The 27,934-nt window shown below is 35.1% G+C and overlaps 1 protein-coding gene across 1 annotated transcript; it reads right to left on the minus strand.

Moving 5' to 3' along the window:
* LOC118738006 (allatostatin-A receptor) lies at positions 1 to 27,934 on the minus strand. Its single transcript, XM_036468866.1, has 4 exons — positions 27,206 to 27,934; positions 14,293 to 14,571; positions 12,549 to 12,707; positions 1 to 631 (listed from the first exon to the last, which is right to left on the minus strand). The coding sequence occupies exons 1-4, from the start codon at positions 27,932 to 27,934 to the stop codon at positions 536 to 538; spliced, it is 1,263 nt and encodes a 420-aa protein (XP_036324759.1). The 3' UTR covers positions 1 to 535.

Consider the following 27,934-nt stretch of genomic DNA (forward strand, 5'->3'; position numbering starts at 1 on the left):
TTTAGTTTCGAGAAATAAATGAAAAACGAGTGAAAAGAGAAAAAGTTGTGCTATTGCGAGTTTCTTTGTTGCTTTGTTCGTCACTTTCACTTCTCACTCACTTTCTGTCACTTTCCAAATTTTTGCTTCTTGAAAATATTTTTTACTGCCTCGTTTTGTATATGTATTTCTTTGTTTTTATTGCGCGCTCTCTTCTCGGCTTCTGTTTATTATCGGATTTATTTTAGCTTAAGAAATTTATTCATTTGCTTGTGTGCTGACATTAAATTTCTGTTCGTTTAATTCCATTTCCAAATAACCACTGCTCATTGACACTATGAATGGGCGTTGGGGGTTCCAGCTTTAGTCAGCATAATTTATCATTTCACTTGCCAGCGGAGCGTTGCTTTATCCTCTTTGTGCTTCCACGGATGTACATACATATATATGTTACTCATACGCAACGTCGCACCTCATTTCACGTCTCGCGTATTTCCCTTGCCATTTGGTTGCCACGCCGCAGTAGGGCTAGCGAATGCTGCTACTGACAGATAGCTTACAAGCCTGTGGTCGATGTGCGGGCGCATGATGTACGCCTAGGCGGCGGCAAATCCGTTGAGTAATTCCGATATCTCTCTTTGCAGTGGACAGCCTGTAAGAAGAATAGCAGCAGCAGGCAACAAAATAAGTAAGAATATTAAGTGAATGTTTTACATACATAAATACTTAGAATGAATATGCTATATTAAATGATTGTTATTTTGTTATTTTTGCTATTATTGTTGTTGCTAACTTTGCACGATTAACGAAATTTTACGGGTACATTTAAGGTTTTGTCTGCGTACTCGCCACTTCCGGCACCGTTATGTTTGATTAATGATGTGTCACGAGACGAGCAGTCAGCGCGCACTAACACATGCTATACAAGTTTATATACGTATATATGTTTACATAAAGACAAATAAATGTATATGTTGTGGAAAAAGCGGCAGCAAATAAAATTTACTTTAATTTGCTCACATATGTATGTATGTATATATCTAAGAATAATAAAAATAACCGATTTTTCAGAGTGGTATGCAAATAAATTCAATTCCATTTTGACTGGTCCCAAATCAGCCGAAATCTAATAATATACTTTACTTTAAATGGTTATTATTGAGATTGGCCAGGTTAGAGGCTTAGACATATACGTAAGCTGCCCATTGTGGTGCGCTGAAGAGGAGAAACAAAAAAGGGGGTGGGCAGAGCAGTAAAAGCTCTTAAAAGAAAAGGAACTTCCTCAAGCAATTGATATTCATTCCCGAAAGTTCATAGGGAGTGTGGAAAAAGTCCGACCCAAGGGGCTTGAACCTTAGGCTCCCAAAAGCAAAGACCCAGAGTAGCACACGCTCAGATAATTCCATACAGTTGGTGATAGTCCTCACCCTTACTGCATGCTTATCTATGAAGCAATGACCAGTTTGAACTCCCACCAATAGCGAGAGGTATAACTTGCTTGGTCACAAGAGCCTCCTGGACCGACTCCTGTCTACACGCTGAGTTAATACACATTCATCTGTGCCGTGGTTGACCACACGGGCTAAGGGGGTACCCAGATATTCTATACGCGGAGCACGTCCTCAGTACTTACCCGTTATGGGATTTCCAGTGATTTCGCTGTGACCTGGATACCGAAGGAGCTCAATAGCGTAGTAATCCGTTGCGGTCGATATGGAGGTCAAACAATCATTTACCGTTCTCGGACATACCATCCGGAAGCCACGAGGCTTGATGAAGGAATATATATTTACCTACTTGAAAAGTGTTAAACTAATGAGAGACCAATCCTTCTTTTGGAGTGATCCGGTAGTCTAATATCAGATTGATGGAAGACGACTCCACGTACCTCCCATTCAGATTTGCTTATTTACAGAACGCTGATTCCAGATACTGCACCCCTATGGTCCTCTCCCGATGAAATATGGCTAGTGAAGGATTCCTGCGAACCCAAAATCAGCGTGCCACTGCCGAGTAGGTAGTAACTCGAAGTTTTTTAGAATACTGGCTTGAGAACTTGAAGCCCACCCACTTAGTCTTACTGCGAGATGCGCAGTAGCAGACCTGCCTGTTACATCTATGGGTATAACGTTTGACTTAGCATTAAACGTCTGGGTAGGAATAGTTCGAAATGCCCCACTAATTTCAATTAAGAAAGCCCTTTGCATTTCTTTCAGCTGCTTGACGATGAAGGCCTTATATAGTGCGTTCCGTCAAACGAGCACCATGCAATAAAATTGGCATAGTTATAATTTCTTTAAGCCAATGAACTAAAATCGGCGAGAGGCCCCATAGAGCAATATAGGGCAATATAAGACTACTGCTGCCTTCTTGACTCTTTACTCTACGTTGGGTTTTCAAGGAAACTTTCCATCCAGGAACAAGCTCAAGTACTTCATCCTGTCAGAGATCCTTAGTGGATAGCCGCCCATCTTTACAGTTATCGATCTATGTACTCGTTATCAACATTTTCATAGATATACATAGCTGTCGTTATCGCTACCTCTATAGCTATGGTTATCTTAAGAGTTGCCATTATAATTATCCTCTGCATCTCATCTACATATCTGCATAAATATGTAAGTGTCCTTGATATCGATGATTCGTATTCAAATTCGTTTGCATTCATATTCGTACCCTTTGCACATTTGCGTTACCATTAAAATCTAGTATAGTCTTTTTGAAGTCGTATTTTGAAAAAAATAGGCAATAGCTCGAGTCAACTCCGAGAGGAAATAAGTATCTTGTTACCTCCAGGACCAGTGCCATTATTTGGCATTATCCTTAACAGTGTGGGGCCAACCAAATTTTCTATAGTGTAAATATTTGTTATTGTTCCTATTGAATGCGGTCTTCCGCCCATTTTGGCCGATTCGAATAATTAAATTTTGTGTTCAATTATCTACTTTATTGGGTTTTGTGGTTTGTTGACACCGTTTGTTAATATTTAAAGATTTAGCTGATTCAGCTGCCGAGTCATAAGTACTAAAACAAAACGAGAAAAATAACCACATTGGAAATGGGGAGAAAAGCGTTTTTGTTAGGAATTATAGCAGTATTGAACAGTTAACCAAATAGATAGTCATTGCAATTATAGGACTAATGTTTTGATCTTAACTCGCTTATGGAAGAGAGTTTTGGTCAACCGGTGAATAAATACGAGTGCGGTTTTTACCCATATACATACATAAATACATGCGTATGGACATACGTTAGGGTGTGCCTTATTTTTAAATTTTGACCCACAAGCCAAAAAAATGTACTTTGCAAAAACTTTTCAAAATAGCTTACAAAAAAAATGGCTCCTTTCAAGTAAGGCGCATACTAATGAATGTAAAATTTTTCAATGAAAAAAAGTTGTAAGATCAGGCTAGTTTGCCCTACTTAGTTACTCAGTAAGCCCGTTTTGGTACCAAATCTTTATACCTTCCCTGATAAATATATAAACCCATACGACGGTTTCACAAATTTGAGCAAACGCCTTTATTTTATCCCAGCTACATGCCCAGGCCACCCAAGGTTCCAGCATCTATGAAGCCCTTTACAGAATCAGGATCATCCTCATTTAGCAACTCCAGTAAAGGTCGTTACAAGGCAATGAATCTATGTGCTTGCCTCAATAAAGAAACGTGTCAGCAGACTCATGACCGATAAAATTTCATGCCTGTAGAGCTGCCTGACTGGCTGCGTAAATACTATAAGTACCCAAAAGCTTTCTTTTAAAGCGCAGTTAGTCAACGACGCAGCGTAAACCTAGGTTGACGTACGTAGCAGCATATAAAATTTACTGTTGATAGAGAGAGAGAGAGAGAGAGAGGAGAGAGAAGCAGCGGCAACGGCACCGCCATTCGGTGGTGAGTTTTCGTTAACACGCAAAACCCATAAGGTCGATCGTGTCTACATCAACCTACGTCTACGTTACGTCGTTGACTGTTTGCGCTTTTATATGCTTCAGGCCGACTTGAAACACTTGCAGTAGTCTGTTCCGAGTACACTCCTCCGAAATTGTTGTCCGTTAATGTGGAACCAGTTAGAGTCAGGTATTTCAATTGTTCTTTACTTTGGAAGGCAAGACCCATACAGAACTAGTCTGACTGCAGTGAATCACTCTCCTGCAGTGATAATGTCCGTAATTATATAGTAGCACCGTCTGCCCTTTTATTTCCCATCATATCTATGGCCAATATGTCTAGTAACATGTTCGTAGCATACAAAGCTTCTTCGAGGTGTTTGGAGTCGAGCTTCGCTGGCTATCTCTAAGATTTATATTTCAAAATATTTGCTAGGTTGAATATAGCGCTGTTAGGAGAATGATTCCTCTCGAAAAAATCTTCCCATTCCGGATCGCTCCTTCTACATCGTCTGAGACCAGGGTGGCATTTAGAAACTCAAAGGAATTTTTGCCGATATCCAACCACTATAACACAGTCAATCAGCGAACTTTTGCGGGTGAATGTGCACCAAAGAAGCCTAAGTTAGGTATTTATAGGTATTTAGGAAAGGAAAGTAATCACCGCCGAATATTATTGTGAGCTTTTAGACAGATTAGATATCGATTTGATTTGGCGATTTGTGGGTATCTTTTGTTTGTGAAAGATTCCACAAGTGAGCTTAAAGCAGTTAAATGATTTTTATAGCAAATTTACGTAATCACTACGTCAGAAAACAATCATGTCGTTGATGAATAAATTTCCATTGTGGCGACTGTTGTGTGGCGGATCTATTTTAAATCAACTATAAACACTTTGACTTGACCGGCCGGATTGGGCATCCTTCCGCACATGAGGCCCCGCATCCGAGTATTAGAAATGTTTGGTCGTTACAACCGTGCAAGTTTATCTCTATCAGAATTTTAAAATTTATTTGACCAGATTTTTAATTTCTTTCAGAGACCGATACCAAACAAAAGAATTCAAAAAAAAATAATAATAAATAAAAATGTGCAGAAGGTCTATTAATATTGAATGTCACTTGGAAAAAAAACACTAACTGAACAAGCGACACTCTTAGAAAATTGACAAGAGCACTAAAATGGCAATTAAAAGGCACAAAAGTTGGCTGACAGCAGGACATTTCAACATCAATTAGCAACCACGCGACCAATAACACCTCCCCGCTCGCAGCTTCCCTGTCTCGGCGAAGCAGGCAGGCGACACTCACTGACCTTAATGGCCAATGACGTGGCATTCTTGTCAGCCATGTGAGTGGCAGACGATTCATTTTGTCACTACGATGGTGTAACTAAATTTGTAATACCGCCGACAGTCAAATTCATTCAATTGTGGAATGGGGGAAAAATGTTAGAACTTGTGGAAATAAATTTTAGGTGGTGAAGAGACTGAAATATGGCAAAATGTTTGTCTACATGGCTGCAGCATGTGTGAGTGGTATCGGACATCGAGGAAGCGCTGAAAGTAAAGGTAGTAAAAAAAAAAAAGAAGACATTAAAAATGCCACTCTTCGCAGTCGAAATTCGATAATAATTAAAAGTAATTAATTTCCTTTTAATGACTTGACAAACAAATTAATTACGACAAGCAAACTTTTGTGGGGGAGGCTGTAGCACTGATGGGTATGAAGTAAGTTTGTGTACTGAAATGCATAGAAAAAAGAAGGTCGGTATTTTCAAGAAATTTATGTCGCATGTAAAATATGCAAAAAAAATTTATACTTAAGTATGTAGCTACATACATGCGACTTCAATGCTCATATAAAAATGTATGAGTACCATTAATATCTTTATGATCCAATAATCGGAACTATACCAAAGTAGTACAGAGCCAACTTCGAGGTATCAGCTTTCCGATAAAAAAAAAGAATTGTCAAAAATGTTTAAAATTGTCTGAAGTTATTAAAAATATATGTAGATATATTCCGATGCATTGATGACCTTCCTCCTTTTTTAACGTCGGTTAATTAATGGAAATTAATTTTGAGAATTTTTAAAGGGTTCCCGTTAGATGAGCAACAAATACACAATGTAAACAAAAAGAAACTCTTGAACGCTAATGCTTCAGAAAATAATTCAAGGCAAGTAATAGCCAACGGCCGGCATCTCTAGGCTTTAGAGCCTATAAGTATGCAATAAAATTTACCAAAAGCTTACAAAATTTTCCAAAGGTTTAAGGAAAAGCGACGAACGTGTAACAAAGAGCAAGCTAAAAAAAAAACCTATTTGAGCTCAAAAAACAAAAAAATAAAATAGAACGAAGCACAAAAGAAAAGCGCAGCAAAGGAAAAAAAAGTTCCCATGAACAATAAGGGAAAGTTGCGGATGTAATGAAAATAATGGGATTAAAGCAAGGCCAGCACACCATAATTGGCGTGAAAATGAAAAGTAGGAGCGGACTTTAGGTTCGGCGATCGCAATATTCCCTTTATTTGCATATTTGCTTGACCTTGGTGGAGTGTGGCCACGAATTAATGTGAAAAAATAATAGACATTTTACGTATTTCGATTGAATTTGAGGAGTGGGCCGAAAAGCTATTGTGTAGACTTACATTTACACGAAGTGAGAGGGTGCCACGTAAGTGTGTTGGTGAGTTTGCCATGGAATTTGCATTTAATTTGTTATGAGACTAAAAAGGACGACGACAACACAATAACCACAACAACAACAATACTAAAAGTAATCACAACAATCAAAGAATAATTGCTCTCCAGGCACACGCACACTTCGATGGAAAACTCAATTAAATGTTGCTTTTTCCCAAATTTCTGTAAATTTTTAATGACACCTTATTTTAGGCGCAATGGCAGTAGTGGTGTCCGAAGATTTTGGGGTAAAAGTGGCACAAGCCGTGGTAGAAGGTATTACTACAGATTTCTCTGCAAATTAGGTCAAGTTTTCTTTTTAGAAACTCTTCGATTAAATAACGTTTGTGCTTCCTCTGCAAACTTAAGATAGCCTTACTAGGATTAAGGGCAATTTAGGTTAACCGGCAGTCGGGTAGGTGCCAACTCTGACATAGTATGCGGTGTGCACACGAGTATGGGCACACAGAATTTAGAAGCGTTGTTCACCAGAAAGAGCGGCATCTGTCTTGCAGTCAAAGAGAGTAAGGCAATCAAAGAAATGCATAATTGCTTCCAGAAGAAACTCCGAAAGACACCTAGAAGTTAGCCTGGATGGTCTTAGAACTCTTAACTGGCTACCTGACGGGACAATGCAAGTTAAGGTACTCTTCGAACAAAATGGAGGGCTCTGTAGAGATGGACTGCAGGTTTTGAGGGCTGGTGGAGAAAATCGCAGAGCATATTCTACGTGATTACCCACCTATCATGAATAGCAGACTGACACAGCTTAAGGAACGATTATATTCTCCATTTAAAATTTGGAACATGTCACCATCCAAAGTGTTTAACTTCTTAAATAGCCTGAGGTTGGAGTGGTTACAATTACAGTTTAGCATAGTATATCTTCTTGGGCCAGGAACCTACCAGTTACAACTTATATAAAAAAAAAACCGCTTTTAACAATTATTTTTTGAATTCAATTTAATTACTCATTTTATTTCTTACCTTACTCCTATTTTTTCTGATTTTTAGTTTATAAGGCCAAAATAGCAATTATTTTTTAATTTTATTTAAATTATCTGCAAATAACAGTTATTTTTGATTTTTATTTTATATATCTTACATAACAGTTACTGAAGAATTTTATTTACAAAAGTCATCATTATAAATCAGTCACTGACTTTTATTCTTAAAATCACACTTATAAAAGTCATTGTATAAATCGAAATAAACTTTGGTTCTCCAACACCTTATTAACTGCGAAAGATGATAAAGACTTTTATGAGTGTGACTTAAAAAATTAAAGTGGGTGACTGATTTTTATTGATGGCTTTTATAAATAAAAGTGTTAAATATCTGTTATCTAAGCCAATAATATAAAAATCAAAAATAATTGTTATTTTTCTGAATTCTACAAATAAAAATTTACTTTCAAACTTTATTCTCGGTGAAAAAAGAAATCGATTGGTATGTATCACTTAGTTTTAGAACATTTCCTTCATTGTGAATTCTTCAATGACAGTTTTCATCAATAACTGTTATATTCGGTCCCTCACTTAGGTCGTTGGGGTTGACTTACAACCATGCAGAGGTGGTAACTGATGGTTATCATTGGCCTCAACGCCTACCCAAACTATTTTTGTTTGAATGAATTTTTGGTTAAATAAATTCATTCTGGTTCCGCCCTCTCACTGAGTTAATCACTTGTAATTAAATATTCTGCTTTCTCTAGAGCTTATGGAATGAACTTGCTGCATACAATAAACAGCTAAATTTTGTGGGACCTTTTCGTAATGTGATTTATGAAAATATCAATTCGTGCTTTTATATACTTACATATGTACATACATAGACCAGTTGCCATTAAGCAAACAAAAATCTCTTAATGAAGCAAATTATATTCTGAATAATACTTATTTGAAAGCCACAAGAGCTAATTTTTTTATAGAAAAGTAGAGCAGCGTATTTTAAGATACGGTTTTGAATAGCCTAAATATATTTCAGAGTTTTTTGTTTTTGTAAATTGCTGAGCAAGTCGACATAATAACGTTTTCCTAAGTCGACTTTAGTAGTTATTTATTTTCAGCACAGATATGTATCACACAACAAATTTATGTATGTATTTTTAGCATACACTGTCATTGTTTTGAGTCAAATATCGTTCATAAAATCAAAACAAGATAGTTCAGAAATTCCGTACGAATGCTGAATACAAGCTACTTCTTTCGTTTACAATGTTTTCGATTCAAAATTTATTAAAGTTAATTACATTTGTGTTTTTGTTTTTTATTTAGTGCTTCTCTTCGCCTGTGCTGCGGGATCGCCTGCTGTGTGTGGAACAGTTGGGCGCCTAACAGCGACAACACAACGGAACAATTTCCTTTATTTGCAGTAAACATTTTTTTCGCACATTATTTCATTTAGCGCTAAACGCAAATCAATTAAAAACCTTTAAAAAGCTCGTGATTGTGATGCGTCAATCAGAAAATTTTGGCAATTTTGATTTATTTGTGCGAATGATGAGGAACAAATGGTCGAATTGGGCAAGAGCATTTTGTACATACGCACTCGCGTGCATACCTACATATATATGTATATGTATATACATACGTTTATATCAAAGTACAAATTTCTATGTGCTACAAAGAATGCAAGAGCTTTTAATTTGATATTTAAAGTTCAATGTTCCCATAATCTTTGGTATTTAGATTCATTAGTATTTAGTTCCATCAAAAATAAACACTTTTTTGCAGCAACGAAAATTGGAAAAAGTGAAAAATTTCCATCGATAAAATCGCATTTGACCTTGAATGCTCGTCAATTTCTCTTTATGTACTTTTAGATACTTTTTCCATATATTATTTATATATGTACGAGTATGTACAATAAGCATATACACTTGTTTAGTCCGTTTTTTAATTTTAAAGAATATATTAATATTTCTTTGTTTGTCAATATATTCACACACACACACATCCCCTTTCACTTGAATAACATCATTGTTTCTCTTAAGTATTCAAGCTTTTATATGTACTTATAGGCTTTAATCGAATAGTACCTATTCAAACTGGCTCTATTTATAGAGTATTTTGTAAACGAAAAATAAGAGATTTTGAAAAAAGGTAGTGAAAAAGGTCAAACCAAACTGTGCAAACTTTTTTTGTTGCCGGTTTTTTACTTTGTATGGAAAAAAATTTGGTTTTTTCGCTCTCTAACGGCCTTTTATTTAATAGCATATAAATATAGATACTCGATACTTTTCGATCAAAACCAATTAATTTTGGTATCGCTACTTTTGCACCAAGTACTGAGTGGGTATCGAAGAATATCGAAATCCGATACTAAGGAAAATTTGGCTTCGGCAATTTCTCCTCCACTGTTGTAACAAATATGAAGCGCCTTGTTCTTTATGGCTGCATAATTGCCAGCGAAAACCGTGATAATGCGACAAGGTCGATGTAGTGCAGAGAATTCACTCTCCAATTGCTTCACCAAAATCAATGTAATGCGACGTATACACGGCCCTACTGTTCAAGTGGTAGAGTGAACTGGATGAGTGGTCAGTACAGACGTTTCAACGCGATTTTGAGCTCACTGAGTAACTCTACAGCTTTAACGCGCATTAGCATGTGATGACCTTGAGCAAAATGCAAGAGAATAGCTACGCAGGAAAGACCAGCGGAAAATACTTAAGCTGGTGAGAGTCTAGCAGCTCTGTTATTGATGAATATAAACAAAGAAGAAAAAGAGTAGGGTACCAAGAGTTGATTTAAAAAAAAAAAAAATCTTCGAAAAAGCTGAAATATTCCAAAAAGTTTAAGCGCCAGTCTGGAGAAAAGTAGATGTCAAATAGAAAAAATTATTCTAGTTCGCTTTATCTAGATACTAGAAAATCTTTAATGTTTTCAATGCTTTTAAGAATTTCTTTCAGTAAAATTTTATCCGTATCATTCTGTTTCTGTACTCTCCACGCTATGTAGAATTCTACCCGGTGAAGTAACAAGGGGACAATTTTGAGACTATCGTAGGTATTTAAATCTTTGGTTCATAATTTTTGTACCAATTGTATGACAAAATTTCTTTTAAACGAGATTAATTTTATTGTAATATTTTCCGATGAACTGGATGGTATTAGATACCATTCATAATTAAAAATATTGTTTGGACTTTAGGACTCCCAGATAATAGTTAACTGAGGACATGAAAACAAACCAAAATTTTACTTATTTAGTTCGCAAGGCATACCCCTTATAGCCAAAGTATCCATATGAGTGGGTATCGATACTTTCGATCCGATTTTTTGTCTTTCGATATTACTTCCAAGTAAAAGTATCGATCCCTACATGGTATCGTTTAATCCCTACACAAATATATTTAATACAATATTTTTAAGATTTCTCATGCAAGTCAAAGAATTTTTTTTAGGAAATCATAAATTTTTCAATCTATACCATACACACTCACGTTTCGAAGCAACAATGCATGGTATGTACAGTCAGTGTCAAATGTAAGTGTACTCCTTGTTATAATAAAATATTCACAATTAGTTTCTGAGATATGCATACATATGTGATATAAGTGGGCAGTTCCACGCGCATTTTTCTCAAATTTTAGGAAAAAATAATTTTTTTTTCTTAAGAGCCATTGTATATGTAAATTTTGAGTAAATATTGATAAACTCTTTAGCCACACTGCTCAAAAAATCTGAAGGTCCGGTACATAAACACATATAAATTCAAGGCCGTATTTTTGCTTAAATTGCCTAACTTCCACAATATTTACACTTTTTTTTTGGCAACTTTCATAAATATTTGGCCAAAGTTGAAAACATGCAGAAAAATAGGAGCAGACTAAAATTTAACCGATGAAAACTCCCAACGAGCTAAGCCTAACAATATATTGTTATACACAATTTTAAATGTATATAAAACCACTTTTCAAAGCTTGTTCGATTCCGATTTTAAAAATAGGATGGAAAATAGTCAAGCCATTAATACATAAGCGCATCAAATACGACAATAACGGGGTTTTTTTGTTATAAAAAATGGATCACGCGTGGTTTTCGTGCCTGATGCCGACAAAAATAAATAATAAATAAATAAATGATTGCAAAATACTAATAGTCCTTTTTATATTGCCCTATTTAAAGGTATCCAATAAATAAATGCATACTTGTTATATTTTTGTTCATCTACATATAAAAAGCCATAGAAAAGTATAAGTGCTGGAATAGTAGAAAAATTGGATGCAATCAATTTAAGGAAAGTAAATGCTGACCTAGTGAAGAGTCTTAAAAATTATTTGTAAAATACTCAGAAAAGTTGCGACAATAAGTATATCAAGTAATGGCAGAAATATATCTTTAATGGAAATGCAAATACTTATTTACACAAATTTATGCGCTCAGAAAGTTGTGAGAGTTGAATTTCAATAATAGCAACAACATTAACTGCTGCATATACATAGAAACATACATATATATGTATGTATAAACCTATAAAGGTAGCATTTAAATAAATTAATATTTATGGATGAATAAATATTTGGTATTTACGTACGTACATTAGACTACGTCAAAAAAATATGAAGTCCTGCAATGCGACCGGAATAAGGACAATTGTAAGAGGTGCCGCCTCGAACCTTAAGTTTTCCCATAGAAATTACCTGTAAGAAAATGAGTTGTTTCCTTTTGAGGTCGATCTAATTTTCTAGGATCAATGAAAACGTCATTTAAGTATTATGCAGGCTCAGATTATTTAAATTCCTAAATTATTATTTTTGAATGCTTTGTCATATTTAGGTCAAATCTAGTATATACCAAATTTTTTTTTTTCATTGGAACAACTAAAGGCTCGAGGCGGCACCTCTTGCAATTGTCCTAGAGAGGTGAGATTCTTGGAGGATTATTACTATACGAAATGCTAAAATTTGAGTCTTATTTCGGTCGCATTGCAGGATTCTTTATCTTTTTTTCGACGTGGTCTAATGTACATATGTATTTATATATACTCACCTTATAGAAAGCCTTGCGAAAATTATCCGAGAGGAAGGCATACAATACGGGATTTATGCACGAGCTCATGTAGGCCAGCGTTTGAGCGATGATTTGCAGCAAAAGTTTGGTTTTCGTATTCGAATGATACACCTCGAGCGCTTTTAACAGCAGAATCAACTGATTAAAGGTAGAAAAAAGAAAAGAGAAGTGGATAATGAGCAGTTGACGAGTGGTATGTAGTGGTGTTGGAGGTGGTGATGATGTTGGTTGGTGTTGGCGGCAGGACAATAAAAAATTGAATTAATTTGAAGTGTAGTGTAAATATACAGGCGCATTAAAAGTAGATTAATGAGGAATTATAATGAAATAAGGGACACTTAATGAATTGGGCTGCCAGTAATCAGTGTGCAATCATCAGCGACGGGTATGCTCGTACATATGTATGTATGTATGTTTACGTATTTTAATATGTATTGTAACAAGTGAATATATGTACCTATACACATTTAAATTTGTATTAATTTTTAAAATCATATTAATGCATACTTATGTGTACATATGTATGTATGCTAGGGTAGTCCAAAAAAGCATGTGAAAAAGTCGGAATTTGTATGCTCGCACCCGCTAGGATTGTTTTATACCAATAAATTGGACCCAAATTTTTTTATTTTGAAATCAAAAAATATTTGGATGTCGCCCAAAGCGCACAAAGTTTTCCATGTATTTTATGTAGGAAAAAACAACTTTTCATAGAAATGGTATATAATTATTGAAAATCAATATTTTAGTTTTAAAAAATAGTTAAATAAACAATTGAGCATTGTTACTGCAAATCTCCAGAAGAGAACCAGAGTTTCCCGATCGCAAAATATTGATTTTCAATAATTCCATACTATTTCCACCAAAAGTTGTGAGGGCATTAATATTCCGACTTTACTTGTTTTGGACCACCCTAATATATATATACATTTGTAAATATGTGCTTGTATAAGCTTTTTAATTGAATTATATCGCATATTTGTATGTATGTATGTCGATAAACGCATAATTTCATAACATTAATTATTGATGTATCAAACCTGTAAATGCATATATTAGGGCGGGTCAACTTGTATCGGAGATTTTTTCGACTATGCGCGTGTAGCACAGATAGATTCTACGCGTAATTCAAAGCATATTAGCCAATGGAGCCAAATGGGTCTAAAATCAATTTGGAGTTTGCAAAATTGTGAAAATAGGTTTCTTAGCATTTTGCTGTAGTAGTTGCATTAGGAATCCATTTTTGCACTTCACTTTTTCGTTAAACTTCCACCAGAGGGCGCAGCAGTGAACAATTTCACAATTTCTGCGAAACTTAATTTCGCAATTTGTCAAACTACAAATTTATTTTAGACCCATGGTAACTTCGGGAAATTTACTTAGGATTGCCAGTAGAAACCTGCTATGCTATACTCGCAAAGTAAAAAAAAAAAAAATTATGTATATTCACATGAAATTTCAATTCGCAATAACATTTTCAATCTTGATAATTTATCATGAAAAGAGCTTTTGATGACCGCTCTAGAATACCAATTCTTTATAAATATTTATAATAAAAAATTTACAAATTATAAAGATTTTTAATTTATCAAGTGCACAGAATCGTGCTGTTTATGTATGGACAGCCTTTTATAAGCATGTTAGTGCATATTTGAATGTATGTGTGTGTGTGTGTGTGTGTGTATTTTATATGCAAATTATGCTCGTATTTAATATTACTTACCTGTACGGGCAGCCAAAGTGAAGCGAATGCCACAACCACAACCACAACTAGACGTGTAACACGTTTGCGGCCACGCTGCGATTTCACTGACATTTGTACGCCATTACCCTGATGCCAAAGACGCATAATCATACGCACATATAGACCACTGATTGCCATTAGCGGCAGCAGATAGGAGCCGGCGAAAAATATTATTTGATAGTTGCTTAGGGTGATGAGCGTATTGTTCTCCGAAAATGTACAAAATACGTAGGTGACATTCGGATATGGTTCCAATTCCTGTTAAGGGGAGAAAAAAAAAAATACAAAGAAAAAAGTCATGGACATTTTTTTTTTAGTTAATACACATAAATAGAAATACGACTAAGCAAAAATAAATAAGTCTGTTTTTTTTTGGTTTTAATTAGTAAAATCCTTACTGATATTATAAATAGGAAAGTGAGTACGTTACGCTTTAACTACTCAAATACACATCATGAAATTTTGCAAACTGATGTCATTTAGTCCAACTGCAACTTTTTCTCGATTTGACATGGGGCGTGGCCTTTCCCATATCTCAGCAAGTATTTGTGGTAGAGTACTGGAACTTGGTATGGAGATATGTATGTATATGTATAAAACTAATTCCATACTCATGTGGGAGGGCTGCCACCTGTTTAAGTAATTTCATTCACACGGACCGAAATTAGTATAGATAACAAACGAAATGCTTCCTTCAATTAAATGTATCCTATGGGAAAATATTTATGAAAAATTTTTCAAATAATTGCAGACATTTGAAATTAATTTCAAGTATTTTCCAAAAAAGTGGAAGCATTCAAACGTAAAAAACTTTTTCTTCGATTTTTCAACATAAAAACGTAAAAAACTAGAGCTTTTTGAAAAAATTGCCACGGATAGATCAACGCGAAATTTAATTATCTTTTATTTAGAAAAAAAGAAACTTCAAAACGGTTCATATTTTGGCTATCAAAATTGATTTGTCCACAGCAACCTTTTTTGTCCCACTGTGCGGCGGTTGGTTGGTTGGTTGGGAGTAAATTGGCAAGTTCAACGGAAATTGTGCAACGGAAGTACATGCACACACATGCAAATTATTTGCAATACACAAACAAAATACACGCATTTGCATTTGTCATGGCTTGACAAATTCGGTACTTATCGATATAATAATCGGTATTTTGATCGGTTTTGTTATTGAAATTTTTATCGATTTTGTTGTCGATATTTTTTATAGATTTTGTTATTGATTTTTTTGTCGCCATAATTAAATTAATTTTTATTTCAAATTCCTAGTTTCTATGAAAAAATTTAAGTTTGTGATCGTAAACGTAATAGATGAGTATACTCATCAGTCTAGTGTTAACCGAAGCTTCTACCTCCGATTTTTGTTAACCAGACATTGACAACCTACTTAAATATGCATGTGTAGGTACGTGAATTAAGCTTCCATAATATGAAGCACCTTTGCCACTATTCCAAAAAAGGGTGAGCGTATAATGCATAACTAAAATGCAATCGAATTGAAATCGTTAGTTTAATAACAATTTGAAATCGCACTGCTGCATTGCTGAATTCCGCGTATTCATTAATAATGATTTAAATAAATTACTCATACGCCGCGGTGGCGCATAGCTGTGAGTTAAAAGGCCAAGCTTTCATATTTGTGTTATCACCACAACAAAAATGTGGTGCAACGAAATTAAAATTATGGCCACTGATTATGTGTCGAAGTTTGAAATTAATATGATTTAATGAGTTATTCAGCGTTGTATGGCGTTGAAATATTTGCACAAAATTAAATAAGTGCGCGCCAAATGACAAGCATTTATGTGAATTGGCGTTTAATTGCGGCCGCACGCGAGTATCTGTAACTAAACACATACATATATACATATGTATGTAAATGAATGTATGTATGTGTGTATGTACTGCTGTGCTTGCTATGTGTGCTGCAGGGCTTCTTAATGAATAAATTTAAACTTTTAGCTGGTTGCCGATAATAGCGGATTGTGAAGTTTAAAGATTATGCAGATTTATGAAATTTGGCAAAACTTTTTCAGCCAAAGGTCTAGTACTGATAAATTATTTTTATAGTTGCACATACTATTTTATTACTTCTTTTTCTAATTGCGTAAAATTATTTTTGCAAATGCAAAAAAAGGTGTAAATACTATATTTATTTTTTTGGATTACAAACAAAACGGTTGGCACTGTTCTATGCAATATGGGTGTATGTATATATATTTAGAACTAACCTGAACCCGCGGTTCAAAAGTTATAAGGTAGTAAACAAAAAGACATTCACATTTATATATATAGATAGAAGATAAGTATGCTTGTTAGTTGGTATGAAAAATTATAAAAAAAAATTATCATTTCTTTCATTTATATTAAAAGCCTTTCACGAAAAAAGCCGGCTACTAGCGACGAAGATCGTAGGATAAATAAAAATGAAATGTGTGTGCAAATGAAAATGCGCAATGATTTTTTTGCATTTAATCATTATTTTATGAGTTTTATTTTTTTCGCTCTAAAATAATAATTATTATTATTATTTATATTTTTTTTTGCTCAGCGGAAATAATTATTATTTGATTTTTATTTTTACGATCACAAATAATGATTATTTTATGATTTTTATTTTTTTGCTTAATAATTACCATTGAGTTTTATTTTTTCCCTTTAAAAATAATGATTATTCATAAAATTGAAAGGGCTATACAAAAGCAACTTACTGAAATTTTGACCTGAAAATTTTGAGGCTTATTCCTTTGTTCGGATGTCGCTACCTCTGAAAAAGATGCGGCGAAAATCGCGCTGGTATAGCTTTTGATTTTTTGAACGATCATTATTTTTAAGTGAAAAAAATGGAACTCAATAATAATTTGCAGGATGTGTTGTACATACTTTATTTGTAGCTCTCATAGATGTTTATCAATTTACGTACGGATTTAGTGCTAGTCTATAACTTTGGGCACTCTACGGTACTTCGATGGTTGCCAAGAATTTTACTAATTAAGGTAGGTTGGTGTTGAAAATAGGCGAAATCGAACTGTAACCAAACCCACTTCCCATATAACGGTATTTTCGGAAAATGCAAAAACTCCAATATTTCTGTAAATATTGGGTCAAAATTGTCGTTGAAAATTAGCATGTGAGTTAAAATTTTAGTACAAAATAATATTTGAATGAAATTGTTGGAAAATGGGCGTGGTTCCCGCCCACTTATGATGGACTGCTTTATCTCAGTAGCCGCTTTACCAATTCTTACCAAACTCGATATGAGTCTTGCCCAGGGTCCAGCTAAGAAATTTATTCTCCTCTTCCACCTCCCATAAAACTGCGATAAATCAGTAACTACTGAAGCTAATTGACTCAAAATCAGGGATTGCAATAAACACTTATCAGAAAATCATATAGTTATACATTCTTAGATTTTGGCCATAGCGCCGCCCACTTATGACCACAAATGTATATCTCGGAATTGGATATCGGCGCCGAACTTTTATTTCCTTACTAGTTAGTATTAACTTATTCATTATCGCCCCAGCCCGGACAAAGGGTAACAAGTGTAAGTTTCATCTAACTTATTTTCAGAGAAAACGATTTTTGACCGATGCTCCAACATGGAACCATTGTGCATTCCGAAAAAAAGCGTTTTTCTTCCCATCAGTTTCCACTATTAAGAAAATTTTATATGCCACTCTTATTTCGTCCTTTATTTGAGAAGCTTTCGAAGATTTGTTGCTATTGTTATTTCTTCAGACATACTGAGAAGGCAATGTATGGCGGAACCAGTTTCCGATATCTTTTGTCAAATTAGTTTTGGATGGAAACGGAAAAACCGAAAGCCTGGACATCAGTTGGACAAGCAGTATTGAAAATTCTTACATCAATACATAATCTTGAAGAACTTTTGCTAAAAAAAAATAAACTCCAATTTTATTTATTTTGCTATTTATTACTTCTGGAATTTTGATGTATTTTTACAAGTTATTTTATTTCAAACACTCGAAACACTATTTAAAAATTTTCCAAAATTCACTTGTTTTATTATAAACAAATTCGCAGGCGTGCAACCAACAATGTTTACAAAACAAATGTTTATTAGCCGAACTTCACGCCTCGCCTGCTCCTAATGCATATTTACACTATTATACGATATATGTAAGTATGTATACATATGTACATAAGTATGTATTGTGATTCGTGTGCTATTCACCAAAATTAGTGCAGCGCCGAAAATTTAGCTCTTTCTTTTAGATTTATGTGCATGTGTCCGCATTTGGTTATTTTTGAGAATTTCTTGTAATAAAAGTCTTCAACTGATGCATTACAATGCGTCTGTGATATAGTGCTTTGCTATTTGTTGCATTTGTAAACATACTTTTATGACTGGTGAAATATGTATCTATGTACATATTTTGCTTATGGTATTTGACAGTCGAATTACATAGTATACGCAGGAATAAGTATATATATAGATAAGTTTGTGTTATGTCAATGAGAGTATTTATATACAATTGGCATTGCTGATAGCTTCTAAAAATGGTCGCTGTGTTTAATAAATTACTTCGTAAAAATAAAAATGCCTATGCGCTTATAAATATTGGATGTATATAATATATACATATACTATACATGCATGTATGTAAATATACAAACGGCGGTATGTACATACGTAAGCACGTTAGGTGACCAAAATTTCTATTTATTTTGGCTCAACAAAAAATTCACTGTTTTCCCCAAGCGAATCATAAAATTTTGCCTATTTTATGACTGCAAAGTATTTCGCCTCATTTAAGAGACATTCATAAACTGGACCGCGTTAAAAGTATCTATGCAAAAAATTTTCTTTTGTTCATTATTTTAATTACAATTTAAAGAATTTAGTTTTAGGTTTTAACGTAAACAAAAATCGACCCAGAATTGAGGCCAGATATTTTAGTTTGAGCAACAAAATGATCCAAAAGTGGACTAAGCAACTTTTCACTCTACACTATCGATACTTCATGTGGGAAAAATAGATTAGAGAAAACTTAAAAACTAGTTAAATAATTCACAACACAACATTTTGAAATTGTATTTTGTGGAAGAAAAATCGAAACCATTACGATATGAAAGAGATTTAAATTCACTCAAAATTATAAAAATCGGAGACTCAGACTCCTATTGTGGAAAAGCAACAATAATTCTGAAAAAATGATAGAAGTGATAGCTACTTGGGTTGTATTTGTAGTTGGCTTAACAAAAGAAAGTGTGGAAAAAAGCAACAAGCATTCACAAGTCGAACCTAGCGCAGTGCGTAGGCAACTGGCTGAGCCAGTGGGATCGTCGGTTCGAATCCTACTGAACGAAGTCTGATGAGGAAATGTGGTGACTTCCGAAACAGCTATCACTTCTACCATTTTTTCAGAATTATTGTTGCTTTTCCATAATAGTTTTACATTAAACACGGCCTCAAGTTCAATGAAAATTGTTGAATATGTATATTAATTGCTATAAGGCCTTAAAATTATATTGTTTAAACAAGCAGACACTGATATTTTTTTGTGTGAAAGTGTAGATAATTCTTAAAAATCAGAGTTAAATTTCAGATCATGTTTACTTTTATAGTCTACTAAGTTTTCCATAATATTAAGAGTAATATACCAGCATAAAAATAATACGTTAATAGTAAAGAAATCTGTTTTAAAACAAGCTTTCCAAATATGAAACAAATGGACCATATATGCGGGTTTCCCCAATTGTCTCGACTTTTGTGCTACCTAGTGAATCAATTCATCTTTCATATTGCATTATTTTGAGCTCGTTTCAAGTCTCGAGCTTCTCGGGAACTTGGTTAAAAAGCAAACATATGTACATATATAGACAAGTACATAGCAAGTTAAATAAAAGTTGGTAAACATTTATTATTTGTTTCATAAAGTCATTTATTCACACCTCTAAAAATACACTGATACCCTTATCTACACGTACACTTGTCGTCAGCTGATTAAGTTAAGTGACCATTTGACCAGTTTGAGATCTTTTTATTTTATTGAATTAATGCTTATCTAATATTACATAACCAGCACCACATTCAAACTTCGTACAAAAATTATAAAAATTCAACCAAAAATGTTAAACTTTTTATTCAAAATTCTCAGAAAAATTCTAGGACTGCAGTTTTATAAAATATTACTATTAAATATTAATGGGTTAAAGTGCAAAATTCAAGACTCTAGAAGACCGCATGATTTTTTTGACTGACGGTGTTGTGCATTTTTATTAAAAATAAACGCGAATTTCATGCGCCTTGACATTTGCACTCTAATAAAAATCAATGAGCTATAAAACTGCATAACTTCTTAATATGGCTCACAAATAGGACTCGAACTGTAAAATCCGGCGCACAAAGCCAGTAGTGTTCTACCCACTGAGCTTAGTTAGCGCCATGTAAACTGTTGTTGCTTTTTCCACTTTCCCATTTGTCAACGCAACCACAGTGAAGGTAGAACCTATTTATAAAAAAAAAAACAAAAAAAACTCGCACTGAATGGCAATAACAATCGCCGTAGTTGGCACCTCAAATTGTGTTCCGGCATTTGTGTATAATAACACTGTTATCTATCTGCCTCTAACTGGATGGCTCTAATCGTTATCAGCTATAAACGCTCGGCACTAAAGCATTGATTTCAATTTCATGTCTAATTATTGACAAATTTTGCCATCAGCAAAGACCTCGCTGTACTGTTAGCAGCGTTTTTTTCTTGTGGTCTTTGTGTGATTAAAACAGGAAATGCAAATAACCAAGCAACTGTTTATCTTTTTTATCAGTTAGTATACAAATGTTTTTGTGTATTTGTTCTAGTTTTTTTTTTTAACATGCAGACACAGGTAAATAAAAGTTCTCAAACGCGCAAAAATATATTACCGAAATATGTATATACATATGTACATATACATACATATGTGTATGTGTATGCAGCTACTATGCAAATTTGCCATATGTATCCATCCGTGAACATTAATTAGAAGTTCATAATTAATTACAATTTATTTATCTAGCGCTAAATATGAGTAAGCAGAACCAACTCTAAACCAATAATTTATCAATTACTCGAATTTAATTGGTGAGTGGATGTCCATATCTCAACCATTGCTATGGCTTTTATGTATTTAAATAGGGTGCATCGCCAAAATTTTCACTGGAATTAAGAAATTGATCGCCATATTGGATCCACCATTTTGAATTAAAAAAAATTTACTTCAGATTCGTAATCGGCGACCCCAAAAACTCTCGAGTGCCGGTTTTCGAAAAAATCCAGTCGTATTTAAAAAAAAATGGATCGCCATTTTGGATCCGCCATTATGAATTTTGAAAAAACTGACTTCAGGTTCCTAATTAGCAACCCCAGAAACCTCCTGGTAACAAGTTCCAACCCATGACAACGCGTAAATCGTTGAGTCAACGTTTTAATTTTACTAGGGTCTTTTCGAGAGCATATTTTCGGGAACTAGGCTCATTCTAACTGTCCAAGACAGGTGTGTAATTAAGGAAATATTCCCCAATAATACCAGAGTAATTATATGTAAAAAACACATTTTTAGCAGCATTTTGATATATCACGAAAATAAAAAAAACCTCTAAGACATTTTTTTTTTTTCAAAATAAAAAAACACGTTTCTCTTTTTTATCACAAATAACAACAATTTGAGGTAGTGTTTATGAATTTGCAAAAAAATAAAATTTTTGAACCACTCTAATATATATGCATATGGAGGCCTGCAATTAATTACATCTGATTAGGTATTTTATTGCATTGTGAAATTTTATTTTTATTAGCAAATCGCGCGCATTGCTGGCATATTTTTTCGCAAATATTCTCATGCGAACATTTGTACGAGTTTCCGGCGAAATATACATATTTCAGTTGAAATAGCGGCTGTAATTTTTGCTAATTCGGAAACGGAGTTCCTGAAGCATGTCATTGATTTTCAATTACACCTTAAAAATTAAAAAAAAGCATTTATTTAGGAATTTCCCAAATGTTTTGTCCATGCTTAAAGTGGATTAGTGTAGTTATTGCAGAATGGCGCGTGACAAAAGTATGTTGAAGAAAAGGTGAATCACTTTAATTCCGGATCTTTGATCTGAGGTCTTAAAAAGAAATATTTTCCGTCTAGCAGTAAAAATAAGAACTGCTTTCCGGAGAAGTTATTTGGCTATGTTCTAAATGTACCTAAAATTGTTTGTTCGTACCGTATGTACTTTCCAACTAAATAAAGGTACGATTGAACCAACTTTTCCATCACTGCAGGTAATCTAGCAGCTGATATTTCGTATCGTCAATTGCGCAGCTGGCGTGTGTGTGAACATCAAACTCAATGTCGCAATTTAAAGCTTAATTGCCTCAGCTAATTGGCCTGTTTGAACATAGTCTAATACGAAATTTGGCGATGATTTCATTTCATCCCCTCCTTCATTTTGAATTACCCCGTCAGTGTGTCCACTGGAATTCATAGTTACGGCCTTGTGAGGCTGGGAAGACCACTCGGCCCTTACGGTCGACCTTCGATGAGAGAGGGACTATGCAGTTCCACATGCCCTGGTTTTCTTCGTACATCGAGCAGTTCACTTGCACTCAAATGTAGTATGTATCACTATCTCTTTTGTCGGTGATACCGAGTCGAGAATCGTCTTACTGGCCAATTCATTTCCAATGACGCTACTTGCTGTGGTACCTTGGTCTGGTACCCATACAAGTCGACTGCTGAGTGTAAGATTGACTTATCGCGGCAGGCAGTTAGTTCAAAAACGCCCTATCTCAAAAAACTTTTCAAGGACGCCCTATTTCAGAATTTTATTGAAAAATACCTTATCTCAGAATTCGGTTTAAAAGCGCACTATCTCAGTTCAAAATGTTTTGAAAATGTGCTGATGTAGGACGCTTTGGAATCGGCAGCTGATATAGGGCGCTTTTGATACGAATTCTGAAATAGGGCATTCTTGGGAATTTTTTTGAGATAGGGCGTTTTCGAGCTGGCTGCTGAGATAGGTCGACCTTCCACTCGGCAGTCGAAATATGACATGGAATAATATGACGCAGCCGAAGGAGAGGAGAGGAGTCATTGTCAAATGCTACTAAAAAATTATCTATCGATTGGTGCAGATCGCGTACATGTGTTGCTAAATTGGCTATCTGAACCCCTGCCTTTAGTCATCAAAATTGATAATTTGCATCTTTTTTCGATAGAATATCTAAGCTAAGGATCTTATTCCACTTCCCTAGGTTCAAGCTCAAGTTCAATTACATCACCAATGTGCGCCTTTTTGATGTATCCATGATTGCTTAGATTATCGGGTTTGGAAGTAAAGTACTCTAAATCAATTGCGTTTTAGTAATTTTTCTAAAATGTCCTCAATTTCATGAAGTTAAAGAGCTTGCTGGTTAAAATTTCGTTCGACAAAAATTCTTTTATCGATACCTCAAATTTTTAACACCAGTATTCAAATAATCATTATTATGAAATGGAAACATTGGAAACTCAGCATTGGAAATTGGCAAATCAAACATTTTTATTTCGACATTGAACTTAGTCTTTGACCAAAAAAATATTTGGAAATTAAGGGATAAAGTTGGCGCTTGCATATTCCCCAAGTGTTTTCAAAGTGCTTCTTGCAGTTATCATACAAACAGAGGAAGCCACACAAATTTACAATTCTTCAAATGGTGGATGTTTTTGGTTGTTACTCAGACCAGGAATTCCACAAAGCTTCTACATACACGCTGACGCACCGCAAAACACTTGATTACAACAGCAGCTAACTAGGAGCTTTGCCACATGCTGGGGCACCAACTGTTTGCAATAAAATTCACGTGTAGAAAACAAATATTAAAATGTGAATTTTATTTAAATCAAATGTTGCTACTTTCTAAGTTGAAATGAAAACAGCAAACAGGCAAGCAAAAAAAGCAAAAGCAATCACACCAGCAGAAAAGGGGAAACTAAGACGAAAAAAAAAATTAATATAAACATTGAGTCCACTGCTGAACAAGTGGGTGGATATGTATAGCTGACGGGATACTTGACCGTCGAGAGACCAACACACCGACCGACCAACTGACTGACATGGACTGATAAAGTGTTCCAGCTTTGCTGATTGCGCATACGTTGGCATTGTTTGTTGGCTTGTTAGCCATGTATTTAGTTGGCAGCTATTTAGCTATTTCCCAGTTGGCCGTTCCACAACGAGGTGCGAATGATGGAAAGCAATAAATTGAAGAATGTGCTATGTGCGTGTGTAATCAAAATCGAAATTGTTAAATCAAAGGCAGTAGTAGTAGAACTTGCGATGTTTTTAAAGAGCTGAATCATTTGAAAAAGGAAAATTAGTTTTTTTTTATTTCGTTTTTATTGTTCTTTTAATTTTTTATTTTCTGTTAGAAAAATTAAACAAATTGTGTTGATTAATGGGCAATGATAATTTTGTAGACGCTCGTATATCTTTTAAGCAATGATCACGGACGATGACCGTAAATGATATACTTTTTTGCAGATTAAGATCGGAGAAATTTAAGATAGGTACTAATTAGTTTGCGCCTTGAGTCTTGTCGTGTATAGTTTGTGAATGAGCGTCAGCTGTCCAGCATATATTTGGGTATTTATGAGCTTTGAGTAATTTGTTTTGTGTCTCTATTTCAGTGATTCCCAAAGTTGTCCAGGTGGACCCCCAGTGATCCACGGGATCCTCGACGGCGTCCTACGCTGCCGTGCAAAAAATGACGGCTCACAAGTTGTAAGTGTGAGTCGACGAAAAATTATCTGGTTTCGATAGTAAAGAGCAAAAATATTGGCTTCGTATTACCTACATATCAATGCAGGCAAATAAAATACTAAAAAAAATTAAGCGCAGAAAAGAATCAAAATTTTGCCGTGGATTTTGATAGGCTGTATTTAAGTGAAAAAATAGAAAAATTGAGACTTAAAAAAGCATTTTAAAAACTCAAGATTGTAATTTTCAGACTCCTTTGCTAAAAATTTTAGGGAGTTATGCATCTCATGCAGTCCCAACAAATAGCGCGAAAAAATATTTTTGCTAATTTTTTGATTATTTTTTGCAATCCACGGGCTTGAAACAAATTTTTTCAGTTAGGCCGTTAACGTTAAATGTAGTTCATCAAATAGAGCGGGTTGCATCCTTCTGGAGCAATTCCTTAAAAGAATAGCCATCTAAAAAAGCAGTAAGCTAACATATTTAACTAGTCTTACGCCCTTTGGACTAAAAACAATGGAAAGAATCGTAGACAGGCTTATCAAGGATAGCTTCCTTACCGGGAACCCTTTTCAAAGATACCAATTTTCCTATCTCCCAGCAAAATCTACTATCCACGCTCTTCAGACTCTAACAAGGAAAATTGAGAAGTCTTTGGAGGACAAAGAGGTACCGGTGGGAAGTTTCTAGGACCGTGGAGGTCGCTTTAGACAACGCGGAATACTCTTTATAAACAGTTTCGTCCTCCGCAGAGGGATTAGAGGGATAGTAGACGAACTGCCTTCTTTGTGTAAACGGCTTTGACGTTCAGGGATATGCGGATAACATTGCCATTATAATCAGAGGTACTATCTCCAAACTCCTACAGAATATTTTGAACATAATCGCCAATTTTTGCAGTAAAAATGCGTTAAGCGTAAACTCCAAGAAGAATAGCATAGTCATTTTATCCAGGATGAATGAAAAGGACAAATTGCTAGAACCATTCCTTCACGGTGCAGAGATACACCTTTTCAGAGAGATCAAATATCTAGGAATTATCCTTGATGACAAGCTCTCATGGAATCCACACCTAGATAAAAGTATTCAAAAGGCTAGCGCCTCTATCTGGACTTGCCGGAAATTTATGGGACGGAACTGCGGCAATAGACCTAAACTGGCAAGGTGGATGTATGATGCGATCTCCAAACGTATTATCCTTATGCTGCACCCGTCTGGTGGAAGAAGGTAGAAGTGAAATCCACGCAGGCCAAGCTCAGCTTCAACGACTGGCCTTCTTGGGCATCACTGGCGCGATGAAAACAACACCAACTGCGGCACTCAAGTTGATTTTTGACTTGCCACCCCTACACATTGCAAATAAGAAAAAGGCGCTACTGTTTATAGGGAGGCTCATCTCAGGGAACAGTTCAGAGGTCAAGAAACTTATACACCCTTACACCCTCAGGGTGATAAAACAAAAAGGTGGGCTAGGCACAAGCTTTGTGGACCTATGCCTTCCAAGATTTAACTACACCCAAAACTTCATGGTCTTTTCCCGGTCAGGAACAACTGGGGCATGGGGAAAAATAACTCTGAAGCACACGATCTAAATGGAATGAAGCCAAAGGACCGAGCGATGTTGAATAGAAGTTTGTTTCAATAGATCGTTTCGGTCGCTGTAACTACTTATGTGACGTGCAGCCTCTAAATCTCTTTTTATCAAATCTTACATATTTGAAATCAAAGGACGGCAAACATTGGCCACTTAATATTTTCTACGGGACTCCAACTTAAAAAGTATTAAATGTTTTCGTCAGTAGAACAATAGGTTTGTTCTGTAAGTTTCTGCAATTTTGACAGGAGTGTTTTACTATATCTCTATCTAGTAAACTTGCCGGCGGAACGCTTATGTGTATACAAATTATGTTCTCGTTTTTTTTTTACTAAATAAACTTAGTTCGTTTTTGAATCGATGAAATAAAAATACAAGGAAGAGAATTTTATGAAATTGATTTTGAACTAAAAGATTAAAATGTATGGCGAGTTTAAAAATTTAGTTAATTTGACTTAAATATATAAAAATATATACACATACGCGTCTATATGCTTCAATCATTTCTATATCCAAATTTGGAATATATCTACTACTCGAAGCACTTCCTTACTCACCGCTAAGCCATGCACCAACGCCACTGGTGTGGAAATCGTTAAAATAATCACCCACAGCGTTGCAATTGCAATCTTTGTCACTTTCTCGGTGCGCAATTGGCGTGAACGTATCGGATGCACAACAGCCAAAAAGCGATCGATCGACATCAGTACCAGCGTATAGATGCTGGAAAATGCGGTTACCACAATCAAATATTGCACCGAACGACACCATATATCACCGAAGGGCCAATACTCGGTTATATAATCGGTTGCTGTGAACGGTATGCAGAGAACAACGAACAGCAGATCGGCCACAGCCAAATTGACGATCAGCAGATTTGTTGTGGAATGCATTTGCTGATTGAAGACAACGACCAGTATGACAAGTGTGTTGCCAAAGAAGCCGGTCAGCGCAAAAATGCCAAAACAGAAGGGTACAACAATGCGTACGAAATTTCGCAATTCTGGTGATAGTTCATCCATTTCCTCGAATTGCTCATACTCCGAATTGGTTAGGCTTGGATTGGTGGCATTCAGCAGAGCTGTGCTGGTATTGTGTATTTCCAGCATTTTGTTGATTATGTGATAGTTGTTGTTGTGGGTATTTGTGGAGTGGTAAGAAGATGCATTGATGGTGCTTTCGTTGTTGTATAATTCGTTGCTATTGTTGTAGTGGTAAGTGTTGTTAATTGCAGGAGAATTGATCGATTCGAAGGTTAGGTTCATTGGTGATACTGAGAAGCTCAT

Source organism: Rhagoletis pomonella, unplaced genomic scaffold (genome assembly GCF_013731165.1).
Source record: "Rhagoletis pomonella isolate Grant_MI unplaced genomic scaffold, Rhpom_1.0 Rhpom_scaffold_00004, whole genome shotgun sequence".
Classification (NCBI taxonomy): domain Eukaryota; kingdom Metazoa; phylum Arthropoda; class Insecta; order Diptera; family Tephritidae; genus Rhagoletis; species Rhagoletis pomonella.